The sequence below is a fragment of the Physeter macrocephalus genome, chromosome 20 (genome assembly GCF_002837175.3).
Source record: "Physeter macrocephalus isolate SW-GA chromosome 20, ASM283717v5, whole genome shotgun sequence".
Taxonomy (NCBI): domain Eukaryota; kingdom Metazoa; phylum Chordata; class Mammalia; order Artiodactyla; family Physeteridae; genus Physeter; species Physeter macrocephalus.
This window is the reverse complement of record NC_041233.1, coordinates 65570604-65587465: the sequence shown is the minus strand read 5'-3', so window position 1 is coordinate 65587465 and position 16862 is coordinate 65570604. Positions and strand designations below refer to the sequence as shown.

Below are 16862 nucleotides of genomic sequence, written 5' to 3'. Positions count from 1 at the left end.
GCCCGCGGACCACAAAAAAAAAAAAAAAAAAAAAAAAGAGTTCTTGGGACTTCCCTGGTGGCGCAGTGGATAAGAATTCGCCTGCCAATGCAGGGACACAGGTTTGAGCCGTGGTCTGGGAAGATCCCACGTGCTGCAGAGCAGCTAAGCCCGTGCGCCACAACTACTGATGCGCTCTGGAGCCCGCATGCCGCAACTACTGAAGCCTGCACACCTAGAGCCCGTGCTCCGCAACAAGAGAAGCCACCGCAATGAGAAGCCCGCGCACCACAATGAAGAGTAGCCCCCGCTCACCGCAACTGGAGAAAGCTCGCGCGCAGCAACAAAGACCCAACACAGCCAAAAAAAAATAAAATTAAATCTTAAAAAAAATTTTTTTTAAGTTCTTCATTTTTTTATTAATGGATGATGGTAGCTATCAGATTGCTATGATATTTTGATTATATTATATATATATTTTAAGGATTAATATGTTATTTTTAAATATGCTGGAAATTTTATCCTTTGTAACAATTTAAACTTATAACAAATTTATATGTCTATCTAGAAATGTGTAAAAGGGTACCTAATTTCTCTGCCTAGTTTTTTCAAAAGGGTTATGCAAGGATAAAATTTGAGGACTACTGAACACATTCTTAAGGTTCAGAAGGACACTCTAGTGCTCTTGTCCAGTCCCACACCCATAATTTAGTTTGGTTGTCAAAGTAAATCTAGTTCCGTTATCAAACTAAATCTCCCCAGAGATTTCTAACTTGTCCAAGTTGTATGACTAATTTATGTTATCAACATGTATATGATTGACTTAAAAGTACTAATCCTGCCTAGACATAAATGCCTTTCAACTCTCACGCCAACAACTTAGTAAAATTTTTCATGACAAAGATTTGGTTTCCCTCTAGGTTCTTCTGTGTTAATTTTAGACATCTAGCTCAAATGCTACAACAGGTGTGGTTCCTTTATCATGATTTTGAAATGCATTATCCGTCAAAACCATTATCTCTGGGAGAAATTACAAACTAAAGAAACTGGTGGGGGGAGGGAAGCAGCAGATTATTTTCTAATTACCCAGACCAAAAGCTTCAAAAAGTGACTAATTGACACTGCATTCTCTAAGCATTAAAAGTTTGGGTTCTATTACTGTAGGAATTTTATTTTACTTTTGCAATTTAATGTTTTCTCTTAAAATATGGCTTGCCCATCTGTATCATTTTAAAATCTGGCATAGTACTCCATGGTATGGTGATTCCGTAATTTATTTGACCTGTGACATGTGCCTGAATGCAGTGCCCTAATGAACATTCTTATTCTTATATCTTTACACACTCATGCTTTGTTTCTTTAGTGAGCATTACTAGTAGAAGGTTTGGGTCAAAGAAAATGTGCATATTTAGTTTTAGTAGATACTACAAAATATTAAAAGATACTATAAATTATCCCTCTAAAAAAGCTGTACCAACAAACCCGCCCACCAATAGAGAGTGCCCATTACCCTATACATTCCCTAACTGAATACTATCAGGCATCTGATTTTCTTGCAATCTCAAAAGATACAACACACACACCAAAACGAGACCACAATGATTTTCACTTTCTTAATGAGGCCATAATGATTTTCCTGTTCAAATTGTAACCGCCACAACACCCAGCCCTCCTAAATCCCCTTAAACTATTTTATTTTCTATAACACTTACTACCATTATGTTATTTGTTTCTCTCCCCATACTCTAGACTGTAAGCTCTGAAAGAGCAAAGGTTTTTTTCTTTTGTTCACTAATGAATGGTGCCTGGCACATGGTAGACACTCACATATTTATTGAATAGAATGATGTGGCACTTGAATACTACACATGAATTTCATCCCTAGCTGATATATTTCTTCTTTGGCCCATCTGTCCCTGGTGGTACACACATCTTACCTTACCAATTAGAAAGTACCAATAGGGGTAGCCACAACTCCTTAGGGTGCATCACACCAGGCAAAACACCCATTTTTGGCTATTAGCAGATCCCCTGGAGAAGGATATAAATGCTCCTTCCTATGCTGGGCTCCCTGGGCAGTTGATTATCAAGACAGTGTAGCCTTGGCAGTGCTGGGCATCCAACCACCACCTTGCTTATTTTAGCTCTCCCTTCCTGTTCCTCTCCTGCCAATGCCTAGGGGGGCCTAGGAACAAGAATCAACCCTCGCAAAGTAGACACTCCACCCAGGCAAGTGACAGCACTGATCTTCCCCACACCAGGCCCAGCCCACTCCCTACAAGGCCTTTGGCTCCACACCCTTTCCAGTAACAATGGAAGCTTAGAGAAATAAGGTTTGGTAGAGCACCAAGCTTCACTGTTTTCCGCAAGCCAGATTTTGGATGTGAAACCTCGAGGTATAAAGAAGAGATAGCAAAAGATAGTGATTAAATTCTGAGTAACTAGAGTTGCTACTCTAAAACAGCTAAGATTTAAGTATTTCATCATTTTATCATTTTGGTGATTAAAAATTTGGTGATATAAAAATCCTTAGATGCTATGCATTTCTCTCACGTTCATCAACGTTTATGTCTATCCTCCCTTTCAGTAGCATATCATGTCAGATTTGTACCAAATAAGGGTCTAATGAATATTTTCATTGTGCTTTTTTTTTTTTTTTTCCTCTGGTACGCGGGCCTCTCACTGCTGTGGCCTCTCCCGTTGTGGAGCACAGGCTCCGGATGCACAGGCTCAGTGGCCATGGCTCACTGGCCCAGCTGCTCCGCAGCATGTGGGATCTTCCCGGACCGGGGCACGAACCCGTGTCCCCTGCATCGGCAGGCGGATTCTCAACCACTGCGCCACCAGGGAAGCCCCATTGTGCTATCTTTAACGGAGAGTCTAAGTGTTGTTTGTTATAGTTGTATTCAGGCTATTCAGAGATCTGCAATATTACTAACCTTCAACAACAACAACAAAAAACAAAAAAAAGGAATGATCACTAGTTACCACTGGCAGGCCTAAGTAACAAGAAGGAAAGAATGTGTCAGAAGGAGAAGCTGGGCATTCTGAGTAAATTGTATATTGCATTTATCTCAGATTCTAGGTAGTGATGAGTTGCTTTATTCCTGGTCCATTCCCTACTTCATCTTCATTCCCAGAGAGAACAGTATAGGGGTAAGTTTCGATGACAGTTGTGGAAAGCAGATAGAGCTTCCTCAGGAACTTTAGATCTTCCAGAATAGGAATTTGAACAAGAAGGGGAAGAGGCTTGGTGGATGGAGAGTATGAAGCTTTTTTTAGGAATGTCAAAGTAGTGGTAATGGGAATAACTAAGACCAGAAGCAGCTTCACTGATTATAACTAATTTGCAGTGGGTGGTAAAGGCAGGCACCAAGCCAGCATCACCACATTATAAATAATCTTTCTTCTGTGGTGGTGATGTTGCGAAAGATATACAGTGAGTTGCATCAGTATGGCGAAATATCACAAAATGGGTGGGACTGTCTAGAGAAGCATCTGTGTTTGGAAAGGGGTCTGGAAAGGGGTCATGCTACAAGTTACAGTCCAGAACACCTTGAATATATATAACATGGCATAAACTGGGATGTAACACTGGGAACGGTTGTCATCAGCCAGAGATGACATATATGCTGGGATATTCATAACAAAATACTCATGTGAGGGTATTCACTGGTGCTTCAGCATAGAGTATCTCTGTATTAGAGGAAAATAATAAACAGAGCACACCTCACTTCTGGTATTCAAGAGCCAATTTCACCTGTTTGTGTTGCTTCCTTACAAATTGCAGCTGTGTAGCCAGTAACTGATCCTTAAGATGCTTTTTGTCATAGCAAAGGAATTAAAGTAGAAACTGGCTGTTAGTTACTGAAAGAAGTGAGGATGTTAGGCAGTTATTTACATACTACCTCCTCCTTTCCCTAACAGTCTGCCTTACCCCACCTCCCAAATGGTCATGTCTTTTACATCACCCACCATTCAGGGGAGATGCTATCAGCTGCACATAAATCCCTTTCGTTTTCCTCAGCTGGATAGATACCTACTGGATCATTTACCTTTGCCTGAAAAACTTAAGCCCAATTTTCACTAGGAGAGGAAAAATTTAGAACATGCAGCCTTCCAATTACCACTACCACTTATGAAAGTTGACAAGATCTGCATGCTTATATGAACTATCTCAACCTTGTTTCAATGAAAAGACTCACAGGTAATTAACGGGAAAATTATGCAAGGATAGGATAGTTCATTTTCTATAGGAATTGTGATTTTCTTAAACTACAATGTAAATATCTCAAGCAATAAGCTTTGGGAATTCATTCTTGAATAATACTAATAATTGTTTTCTCATTGAAGGAAGAAACTATCCAACAATTCAGATATGGCAGAAATGAAGTCGATGTTCCGGGAAGTTCTTCCAAAACAAGGTATCTAAGTCACAAATACTTAGGTCATAGAATATTGTAGGAACCTAAAAACTAATAGGCAGTGTCATGTAGCAGGCTCAATAGCTAAATATCTGAAACTATTTTGTGTTGTATACACCACACATACTCTCCACTTTTACTATGCTTTTGTCATGAGTAGGTTGTAAAGGAGTAATCCATTGCTTCCCCGCCCCCACCAGTAAAAGGATGTAAAATGACAGTTGGATTGTTTCTTAAATGTAGAAATTCTGTTACACTCAGGATTGCAGATTACAATAAGGATTTTCCAGTGGAAAAAAATAGCACCATAATTTACCATAATACTAAATAAGGTCTCAAAGTGGGGGAAAAGAAACCTAAATTAAACAATGTAACAAAAGCCGAAGGTTTAAGTTAAACATTCAGTAATTTGAGTATTCATGTTAATACCATACTTTACTACGTATTTGTTGTTGTTGTTGTATTTCCATTTCTTTTTTTTAATTGAAGTATAGTCGATTTACAATGTTGTGTTACAGGTGTATAGCAAAGTGATTCAGTTATACATACATATATATCTACTTTTTTTCAGATTCTTTTCCCCTATAGGTTATTACAAAATATTCAGTATAGTTCCCTGTGTTATACAGTAGGTCCTTGTTGTTTATTTTATATATAGTACTGTGTATATGTTTATTCCAAACTCCTAAGTTATCCCTCCCACACCTTTCCCCTTTGGTAACCATAAGTTTGTTTTCTGTGTCTGTGGGTCTATTTCCATTTTGTATGTAAGTTTATTTGTATCATGTTTCTTAGATTCCACATATAAGCAATATCATATGATATTTGTCTTTCTCTGACTTCACTTAGTATGAAAGTCTCTAGGTCCATCCATATTGCTGCAAATGGCATCATTTCATTCTTTTTTATGGTTGAGTAATATTCCATTGTGTATGTGTATATATACATACATATATATATACACACATATATATATACACACACACACATATATATGCACATATATATACCACATCTTCTTTATCTGTGCATCTGTCAGTGGACATTTAGTTTGCTTCCATGTTCTTGGCTATTGTAAATAGTGCTGCAGTGAACATTGGGGTGCATGTATCTTTTCAAATTATGGTTTTCTTCAGATATATGTCCAGGAGTGGGATTGCAGGGTCATATGGTAGCTCTATTTTTAGTATTTTAAGGAAACTCCATGCTGCTCTCCATAGTGGCTGTACCAATTTACATTCCCACCAACAGTGTAGGAGGGTTCCTTTTTTTCCACACCCTCTCCAGCATTTATTATTTGTAGACTTTTTGATGATAGCCATTCTGAACAGTGTGAGGTGATACCTCATTATAGTTTTGATTTGCATTTCTCTAATAATTAGTGAAGTTGATCATTTTTTCATGTGTCTTTTGGCCATCCATATGTATTTGGAGAAATATCTATTTAGATCTTTTGCCCACTTTTTGATTGGGTTGTTTGGTTTTTTTATATTGAGTTGTATTAGGTATTTGTATATTTTGACGATTAATCCCTTGTCAGTCTCATCATTTGCAAACATTTTCTCCCATTCTATAGGTTTTCTTTTTGTTTAGTTTATGGTTCCCTTTGCTGTGCAAAAGCCTTTAATTAGGTCCCATTTGTTTATTTTTGTTTTTATTTCCATTACTCTAGGAGACAGGTCCAAAAAGATATTGCTGCAATTTATGTCAAAGACTGTTCTGCCTATGTTTTCCTCTAGGAGTTTTATAGAATCAGGTCTTACATTTAGGTCTTTAATCCATTTTGAGTTTATTTTTATGTGTGGCATTAGAGAATGTTCTAATTTCATTCTTTTACATGTAGCTGTCTAGTTTTCCCAGCACCACTTACTGAAGAGAGTGTCTTTTCTCCGTTGTATATTCTTGACTCCTTTGTCGTAGATTAATTGACCATAGGTGAGTGGGTTTATTTCTGGGCTTTCTATCCTGTTCCATTGATCTGTTTTTGTGTCATACCATACTGTTTTGATTACTGTAGCTTTGTCATATAGTCTGATGTCAGGGAACCTGATTCCTCCAGCTCCGTTTTTCTTTCTCAAGATTGCTTTGGCTATTTGGGGTCTTTTGTGTTTACATACAAATTTTAAAATTTTTTGTTCTAGTTCTGTGAAAAATGCCATTGCTAATTTGATAGAGATTGCATTGACTCTGTAGATTGACTTGCATAGTATAGTGGTTTTGACAATAATGACTCTCCTAATCCAAGAACATGGTATATCTTTCCATCTGTTTGTGTTGTCTTTGATTTCTTTCATCACTGTCTTACAGTTTTCAGTTAGGTCTTTTGCCTCCCTAGATGGGTTTATATTCCTAGGTATTTTATTCTTTTTGATGTGATGGTAAGTGGGATTATTTCCTTAATTGCTTTTTCTGATCTTTCATTGTTAGTGTATAGAAATGCAACAAATTTCTGTGTATTAATTTTGTACCCTGTGACTTTACTGAATTCATTGATGAGCTCTAGTATTTTTCTGGTAGTGTCTTTAGGATTTCCTATATATAGTATCATGTCATCTGCAAACCGTGACTGACAGCTTTGCTTCTGCTTTTCCAATTTGGATTCCTTTTATTTCTGTTTCTTCCCTGATGGCTGTGACAAGGACTTCCAAAACTATGTTGAATAAAAGTGGCAAGATTGGACATCCTTGTCTTGTACCTGACCTTAGAGGAATGCTTTCAGCTTTTCACTGTTGAATATGTTAGCTGTGGGTTTGTCATATATGGCCTTTATTATGTTGAGGTATGTTCCCTCTATGCCCAATTCCTGGAGAGTTTTTTTTTTTTTATCATAAATGGATGTTGAATTTTATCAGAAGCTTTTTCTGCATCTATTGAGATGATCATGTGGCTTTTTTCAATTTGTTGATGTGGTATATGACACCGATTTGCAGATATTGAGAAATCCTTGCTTCCCTAGGATAAATCCCACTTCATCATGGTGTATGATCCTTTTAATATATTGGATTCAGTTTGTTAGTATTTTGCTGAGGATTTTTGCATCTATGCTTATCAGTGATACTGGCCTGTAATTGTCCTTCTTTGTGGTATCTTTGTGATACCTGTGGTTTTGGTATCAGGTTGATGGTGGCCTCATAGAAGGGGTTTGGAAGTGTTCCTTCCTCTGCAATTTTTTGGAATAGTTTCAGAAGGATAGGTGCTAACTCTTCTCTGAATGTTTGGTAGAATTCACCTGTGAAGCCATCTGGTCCGGGACTTTTTTCAGGGGTATTTTAATCACAGATTCAATTTCAGTGCTCATAATTGGTCTGTTCGTATTTTCTATTTCTTCCTGGTTCAATCTTGGGAGATTGTACTTTTCTAAGAAATGTCCATTTCCTCTAGATTGTCCTTTTTTTTTTTTTTTTTTTTGTGGTATGCAGGCCTCCCTCTGCTGTGGCCTCTCCCATTGCGGAGCACAGGCTCCGGACGCACAGGCCCAGCGGCCATGGCTCACGGGCCCAGCCGCTCCGCGGCACGTGGGATCCTCCCAGACCGGGGTGCGAACCCGGTTCCCCTGCATCGGCAGGCGGACGCGCAACCACTGCGCCACCAGGGAGGCCCCTAGGTTGTCCTTTTAATTGGCATATAGTTGCTTGTAACTTCTCCTTTTTCTAGTTTTATTGATTTGGGTCCTCTCCCTTTTTCTTGATGAGTCTGGCTAAAGGTTTATCAACTTCATTTATCTTTTCAGAGAACCAGCTTTTAGTCTCATGATCTTTTCTATTGTTTTTGCTAATGTCCCAAGCAAGATGTTAGCCTTCAGATGAGTACTCCTGTATATGTTTGCCACCAGCCTTTATGTCCTGAGAGCCACAGTCACCTCACACCTCCCCAGCATACCCTCCAAGACCAGCAGGTACCTCTTGCCCAGGCTCCTATCAAGTCACTGCACTTTTGTCCTGGGTCCCAGGGCACACAATACCTTGTGTGTGTGCTCCAAGAGTGGAGAGTCTGTTTCCCCCAGTACTGTGGAGCTCCTGCATTCAAGTGCCACTGACCTTCTAAGCCAAATGCTCTGAGGGCTCTCTTCCCAATGCCAGACCCCCAGGCTAGGAAGCCTGACATGGGGCTCAGAATTCTCAATCCTGTGGGAGAACTTCTGCAGTGTAACTGTTCTCTGGTTTGTGAGTCACCCACCCTGGGGGGGTATGGGATATGATTCTATTGCAAGTGTGCCCCTCCTGCCATCTCATTGGGTTTCTGCCTTATGTCTTTGGATGTACAATATCTTTTTTGATAGGTTTCAGTCTTTATCGACGGTTGTTCAGCATTTAGTTGTGATTTTGGTGTGCTCATGAGAGGGGGTGAGCTCAAGGTCCTTCTACTATGCCATCTTGTTCCTCCTCTTATTTTTATGTACATTGTATTTCCCCCAAATTTTTTCCAAATTTTTTTGAGATTAAACATTTGACACAAAAAGTTGTCTCATTGTAGCTTAGGATCTTAGAAAATTCAATACCTTATGAACTCCCTAGTATTAAATGTTGCTTTTATATTGAAGATATGCTGTGGGGTAAATGTTGCTTTTATATTTTTATACTGAAGATACACTGAGGGGGGAACTATGAGAACAAGAGATTTTTTTCAGTGTCAATGGATTAAGTTTTTAGACCTTAATTCTAGGTGCAAATCCAAACCACCAAACAGCTGTGTTATCTCACTCCAATTCTTATTTCTTTTTAAACTTTAGGGCAGTTGTCTGTAGAAGATATAACCACAATGGTGCTGTGTAAACCCAAACTTTTACCCCTAAAATCTCTGACTCTGGAAAAACTGGAGAAAATGCAGCAAGCAGCACAGAATACAATTCGCCAACAGGAAATGGCAGAAAAGGAACAACCGCAAATAAATCACTGAATGATAACTTAACACTTCCGCAGAACACCCTACACCTTCCTTATTATTAACAATAGCTAGAAAATAACCTGCATCTGTATGCTGAAAGTATTAACAATAGCTAGAAAATAACCTGCATCTGTATGCTGAAAGCAGTATGTATTAAGAAAACAGATTTTATTCCCATAATAAAAAAATAACCAAGATTAATAAAACTTGGATTGTGAATTTAAACACTCTGGTTTGTGCTGAACAGAAGCAATTTTAAAACTTTGAACCCAGATTTTGGTTTATTTTAACCCAAGTTTTTAGAACTGCAAATTATTGTTCACCATTCCTGTTACTATCGATTTTCTAGATAACATTCTTAGGCATGAGTAAATGCACCTTTTATTGTCAGAATCCTGTAAATGTTGTTTATTAAAAACTGAATTTGAAGAATTTTGTGTCATGACACATTTAAGGCTATCCTGCCTGACCAACTGATGCTACTAGTAATGACAAAACTGTATTTCTTAAATTTAATGTTTAAGAAACCCTCACCTATCCAGTAGTTATCTAAGCTTTTAATTATACTGATTTTAAGGACTTACCTGGCCACCTTTGTCTTCCAGGTATCAAACACAATTTTAAAACCTAAAAATGGAAATTAACATGGACTTGAAAGAGCCCATGAAGTAAATATGAACATAAAATTGGAAGTTTTCATTCTAAAAGACCGTAGCTAAACCTGTAATGGGTATGTTCTAAGAATACCTTTGTGAATTCTGAATATAATTCTTGGTTGGTTTGCTGCAGTCAGTATCAGACAATTTAAATTAGTATGGACCTTGAGGCCTTGCTGAGTATTTAGGCTCTGCAAAAGAGGTCAGAAATGTGATCATTCTTTAGATAATTGTTACTTATTGGTAACTATTTTCTCAGACACTGGGTAAATGTAAAACTATTGAGTCTTTGAAGAATAATTTTTTGTAACACAAGCATTACTCGGTAATAAAATTTAAGAATTATGAAAGGTATATATGTTTTAGAAATTTCATTAAGCTCTAGATAAGATCAAAAACAGGTAAGTGTGCAAGTATTTCCCACCAAGTATAATATTAAAATAATTTATTTACTACTGTACTCTTGTTTTAAAAGTTTGCTAGGGGGGCTTCCCTGGTGGCACAGTGGTTGAGAATCTGCCCGCTAATGCAGGGGACACGGGTTCGAGCCCTGGTCTGGGAAGATCCCACATGCCGCGGAGCAACTAGGCCCATGAGCTGTGCCAACTACTGAGACTGCACATCTGGAGCCTGTGCTCCGCAACAAGAGAGGCCGCGATAGTGAGAGGCCTGCGTGCCGCGATGAAGAGTGGCCCCCACTTGCCACAACTAGAGAAAGCCCTCGCACAGAAACAATCACCCAACACAGCCAAAAATAAATAAAGAAATAAACAAATCAAAAAAAAAAGATTTAGAAGTTTGCTAGGAGCAAAGTTTAAAATTCACTAGGTTCAATCAAATATGCTCTTTTATATGATTTAAAATATGTTGTATGAAATGTTTTTTAAAAGCCCTAAAATAAATGTACTCCCAATAAAGAATCAACACTGCTTCACGTTTTATTTTGTCATACATTCTTCTAGAACTGGGCTCATTCATCCAGTTTTGTAGAAAAATAGATGTTCCAGCCACCATTTACTTAACTGTCTAGTCTTTAAGACCGAGCAATATGTTCCCTGGAAAGATGAATAAGTCTCTTAACTAACACATTTTTTTAAAATTCTTTAAGACAAAGAAATTTTTTTTTTTTTTTTTTTTACTCCCAAAGCACAGTATTTCAACAGCAGCAGCCAACATGGGGTTTTAGCAGCTTAACTTTACCCCCTAAATAAAGCTTTGTATAAACCAGTGATTTTACTACAAAAAAACACTGTCCTTGAAAGAAAGGAGTGGCAGTCAGACATCAATGCAAAACTTGGAATGATTATGTCATAAACATGGCACTTAAAAAGGGTAGCTTATGAGAATATCCCACTTAAGAAGTGGTTACTTTTCTGTCCCTCCTTTACACGCTCAAAAAAAAAAAAAAAAAAAGGAAAAGAAAAAACACTTCCTTTAAAAATTTCCCTTAAATGTAAGTTTACAAATTTTCAGAAATGCCTTGTACCCAAAACAAGTGCTAAAAAAAACCCCCAAAAACCTGTGCTAACAACTCTTACAATTCATATATATACTTTTTTTTTATAACATCTAAGACTGCAAGAGTTCTTATATTCAGTAGCTCTCTGGTTTAAGACGACCTCCATCTCCTTCACTTACAAAACGTTTTCTGCCCCTGCAACGAAAAGAACACAAACATGAAAACAGATACAAATTCTGACTACAGTCAACTAAAAGAATTTCAGACTTGATCGTTTTTGGTTATTCATTAATTTCCAAAGCAATCTACAGATTCAATGCAATCCCTATCAAATTACCAATGGCATTTTTCACAGAACTAGAACTAAAAATTTCACAATTTGTATGGAAACACAAAAGACCCCAAATAGCCAAAGCAATCTTGAGAAAGAAAAACAGAGCTGGAGCAATCAGGCTCCCAGACTTCAAACTATACTACAAAGCTACAGTAATCAAGACAGTATAGTACTGGCACACAAATAGAAATATAGATCAATTGATCAGGGTAGAAAACCCATGCACATATGGTCACCTTATTTTTGATAAAGGAAGCAAGAATATACAATGGAGGAAAGACAGTCTCTTCAAAAAGTGGTCCTGGGAAAACTGGACAGCTATATGTAAAAGAATGAAATTAGAACACTTCCTAACACCATACACAAAAATAAACTCAAAATGGATTAAAGACCTAAAGGTAAGCCTTAAAAAACTAAAAATAGAACTACCATATGACCCAGCAATCCCACTACTGGGCATATACCCTGAGAAAACCATAATTCAAAGAGTTATGTACTACAACGTTCATTGCAGCTCTATTTACAATAGCCAGGACATGGAAGCAACCCAAGTGTCCATCAACAGATGAATGGATAAAGAAGATGTGGCACATATATACAATGGAGTATTACTCTGCCATAAAAAGAAGTGAAATTGAGTTATTTGTAGTGAGGTGGATGGACCTAGAGTCTGTCATACAGAGTGAAGTAAGTCAGAAAGAGAAAATCAAATACTGTATGCTAACACATATATATGGAATCTTAAAAAAAGGGTCATGAAGAACCTAGGGGCAAGACAGGAATAAAGACACAGATCTACAAGAGAATGGACTTGAGGACATGGGGTGGGGGAAGGGTAAGCTGGGACAAAGTGACAGAGTGGCATGGACACATATACACTACCAAATGTAACACTAACAGCTAGTGGGAAGCAGCCGAATAGCACAGGGAGATCAGCTCGGTGCTTTGTGACCACCTAGAGGGGTGGGAGGGAGGGAGACACCAAGAGGGAAGAGATATATGTATATGTATATCTGATTCACTTTGTTACACAGCAGAAACTAACACACCATTGTAAAGCAATTATACTCCAATAAAGGTGTAAAAAAAAAAAACACAAACATGAAAACAAATTCTGACTACAGTCAACTAAAAGAATTTAAAACTTCATCTTTTTTGGTTATTCATTAATTTTTGAAGGGGTGTATTGTCATTTAAATTTTTTAAAGTCAGCATGCCTCTAGTCTTTTGAAAAGACTGCCTGATACATATCCTAGAACATATCAAATGAACTGCTTAATCTGAGCAGTTTTTAGTTAAATAAAAGCTTGATGATTGAAATAAGTTCACTGTCCAAATGAAGTCATGTAAAAAAAAAATTTTAAATATAAATAAGGCAAACATTATTATGCTGTTTGGAAATTTAATACAAACATGCCTCAAAATTATTGCAGGTTCAGTTCCAGATCACCACAATAAAGTGATATCACATTAAAGCAACCACATGAATTTTTTGGTTTCCTGAATATAAAATTATGTTTACACAATACTGTGGCCTATTAAGTATGCAATAAGCATTATGTCTAAAAACCCAATGTACATATCAAAATTAAAAACTACTTTATTGCTGAAAACTGCTAACAATCATCCGAGCCTTTAACAGGTCATTAATCTTTTTGCTGGTGGAGGGTTAGAAATACTGAGAACTACCAAAATGTAACACAGACACAAAGTGAGCAAATGCTGGTTGGGAAAATGGCACCAATAGACTTGTCAACACTGGGTTGCCACAAACCTTCAATTTGTAAAAAACACAGCATCTGCAAAGCACAATGAAATGAGGTATGCCTGTATTTATTTCTTCTATGTCATTAATATTATTTGAAAGCTAAACACTGAACCAAATAGGAAACACCAACATGACTGGGAATTATGCAAACTAGAGCTACAGAACCTATCAAAATATCTATGTTTAAAAATGTTTGATTTTTTTCTCAAATATAGAAAAGCCATAACCTGAATGTGGAAAAACAGTCCAATTAATTCCAGTATATGTGCCTTTTTAAAAAATATTTATTTATTTTATTTATTTATGTTCTTTATTTTTTTTTGGCTGTGTTGGGTCTTCGTTGCGGCATGTAGACTTCTCTCTCATTGTGGCACGCAGGCTTCTCTCTAATCGTGGCATGCGGGTTTACTCTCTCTAGTTGTGACTTGTGGGCTCTGAGCACATCGGCTCTGTAGCTGTGGCGTGCGGGCTCCAGGGTACATGGGCTCTGTAGTCACAGCACGCGGGCTCCACAGCACGTGGGCTCTGTAGCTTGCGGCACGCGGGCTCTTGTTGAGGCACGCGAGTTCAGTAGCTGTGGTGTGCAGGCTTAGCTGCCCCGCAGCATGTGGGATCTTAGTTCCCCGACCAGGGACTGAACCCACGTCCCCTGCATTGTAAGGCAGACTCTTTACCACTGGACCTCCAGGGAAGTCCCATATGCCTGCCCCATTTTGAGATTTCTGCTATTTCAAACTCAAGAGACCTTCCTCTATAATGTAACCACACACTAGCTACAGGTAGTGACAGCAGCCCAAGAGGAATAGTTGAACAGCAGCCTAAAGCAGTAAGTGCTTAACAGAACTTGAGCAGGATTAGCCCTTATTATTCTCTGACTCTAGACCAATATACAGAGGCATTCAAGGTCACACACAAATGTGCACTCCGTCCAAATAAGCAAAAGGATAGAGATAAAAAGTGAAAGTTCTATGGAATACATAGAAAGTTTAGACATCTCTTCAAATGATCCTTGAAAGTAAAGCCACAATAGAAATAACTAGTTAGACTTTTGAATAGAGGCTAAAAAACGTTTTAAAAGAGCCAGTGCCAAAGTGTTAACCCCTTTTCATACTAAGTCTAAATGTAAACCAGCTATATTTTCCTGAACATAAAGGCTTCACACTATAATATTAGGAGATCAAGGCTGGAAATGAAGCAGCAAGTAGCAGAAAGCCTTGCCAAAGCTGACAGTTGTTACTGATGTATACCACTTGGCACATCAGTACATCAATGATGCTATCACCAAAGTAGAGATCTACATATTCAAACATTTTTATCAAAGCCATTAAAATGTATATTCCACCATTATCTTTTTCTTCTCTCTTAATGGCTTCTAAACTTTGTAGAGCAAAGGACACTATCAGGAAGTATTTTTTGAGATTTAATTCTCACAGTGCACTTACATAAAAATACATAAAGACTGAAACTTCTTTAGATAAAAATTACAAAAACTTAAAATATAAAACAGACCCAGACAAGAAGGTTAGCTGTTGCTGAACTTTTATATCTATTACAATACAAACTTCATTATAAGCTTTAACAATAACAAAAAAAATTCATCGACTCCTAAAGAGTTTGAACCTACCAGCACATATATAATACCTCCAAAAGAATCACACACACACACTTTCTAGAGACGTAAAATCCAATCAGTCCCAATTCTCCATTCTATGAGGGAGCAAAAGGAACCCACATGAAATACAGGAATGAACCTAGATCTTAAAAGCCAGAAAAAGTCTGGATTCATCCTTGGCTTCTACCGTGACCTTAGAAAAGGTACATTACACTGCCGTAAGCCTCAATTTTTTCATCTTACTGGTGATATCTACTCTGAAATAATATTTAAACTACTTAGAACAGAGCCTGGTACACAGAACTGCTCCACAAAATTATTTTCCTTGCAATGAACTGCGGCTTCATGAGGTAGTCCTATACAAATTTAGAAGAGAACAAAATAAGCTTCACCCTTGTTTCTCCATAAATTCAGATGATTTTCACTGATGAGTGACTTCAGGGAAGATACTATTATTTTTCAGACACAGCTGGAATGACAGAAAATTAGCTTAGCCCTCCCAAGCACCTCAGCCAGTATTTCATGTTGAGAAAGTAATAAACAAAGTACCTTGAGGGACAAAGATCTCTGAGTTGTCTGGAAATTATTCCAGCCTGAAAACATTCTTCTACAAATCGCTCAAGCACAGAGTATGAATGTGGGACATCCAGATTAATGTCTGGAATTTCACTGTAAATTCTCTCATAACCCTAAAACAATGGAATTACATGCAGAGTTGTTAGCCCATATAAAATACATAATGCCATACAACCCATCACTATTATCAATCTATATTTAAGGCCAAATGTTCATATAATTAGACTGCAGTCAGATCCGAACCTTGAAAAGCACAAGGAGTAAGTATATTTTTTACAGAATATTTTCTTTAAAACTGTTCTCTCAAAAGAGCTTCAGGAAGACATTAGACGTTGGACACATTTCTTCCCCATCTACTTCTCTATAATACATTTACTACATTTTTAAAAAATAAAAGGCAAGTAAGAACCTCACCAATATTTAATAACAATGCATACAATTTTAAATAGGAATAAATTAAGTACTTTATAAATTTGTTAGAAATTCATGTTTCTCTCTAGATATAAAAAAGAAATTATCATATCTTAGAACTCTTGAGGAAGAACACACACACATCACATTTTTAAAAATATAGGTTCAAAAATACTGGAGTATTTATTACTTTCCAGGAAATGGCTATAAGAGGTTCAAACATAAACAGTACCATTAAAATATACATATATATATATAGGCATAATATTACTACACAAGCCTAAAAGAAAATTTCATTGACAATTCATAATCTGTATTCAATCATATATATTTAAGATGTAAGCCTAAAAATTGTTCAAAATGTTATACTTACTCTTTTCATTTGGTCTAGAGTAATGGTAGAAGATTTCCAAAGAGATTTTAATAAGTCCAAAATCATCTTAAATGTACTTTCTCCAGTTGACTCTAAAACCATTACAATGGCCTAAAAATTGAATAAATGATTGAATTATTGCTCATTTTCATATAAGAAACTGCTCCTAAAATATATCAAATCTCATCTCTAATACGTATATATATGTATAGATGAGAATGATTATAATTTTTGTGACTTTCTGTTTGAATAAAAAAAAATCCCACAAGGACTCAGAGGCAAAAAATATACAAATCAATTATCACTGCAAAGTAAAGGAGTTGTTGCAGTGGAGGATTACTGGACTGAATGTCAATATTATGACTTAGTATGAGTGTGTTTCATGT

General features: G+C 37.1%; 2 protein-coding genes across 9 annotated transcripts in view; one reads left to right on the top strand and one right to left on the bottom strand.

Annotated features, from left to right (window-relative positions):
• BBIP1 (BBSome interacting protein 1) overlaps positions 1-10412 on the top strand; it is an 18518-nt gene extending 8106 nt beyond the window's left edge. For all 6 annotated transcript variants that reach the window (XM_028481138.2, XM_007112104.4, XM_007112105.4 and 3 more), the window contains exons 3-4: positions 4333-4403; positions 9133-10412. In XM_028481138.2, coding sequence (XP_028336939.1) covers positions 4333-4403; positions 9133-9299 — 238 coding nt within the window. In that variant the 3' untranslated portion in view covers positions 9300-10412. The remainder of the gene's footprint in view (positions 1-4332; positions 4404-9132) is intronic.
• Positions 10413-11118: 706 nt separating this feature from the next.
• Positions 11119-16862, bottom strand: part of PDCD4 (programmed cell death 4) — a 29172-nt gene continuing 23428 nt past the window's right edge. For all 3 annotated transcript variants that reach the window (XM_024121616.3, XM_007112101.4, XM_024121615.3), the window contains 3 exons: positions 16477-16587; positions 15666-15805; positions 11119-11597 (listed from right to left, as the gene is read on the bottom strand). In XM_024121616.3, coding sequence (XP_023977384.1) covers positions 11537-11597; positions 15666-15805; positions 16477-16587 — 312 coding nt within the window. In that variant the 3' untranslated portion in view covers positions 11119-11536. The remainder of the gene's footprint in view (positions 11598-15665; positions 15806-16476; positions 16588-16862) is intronic.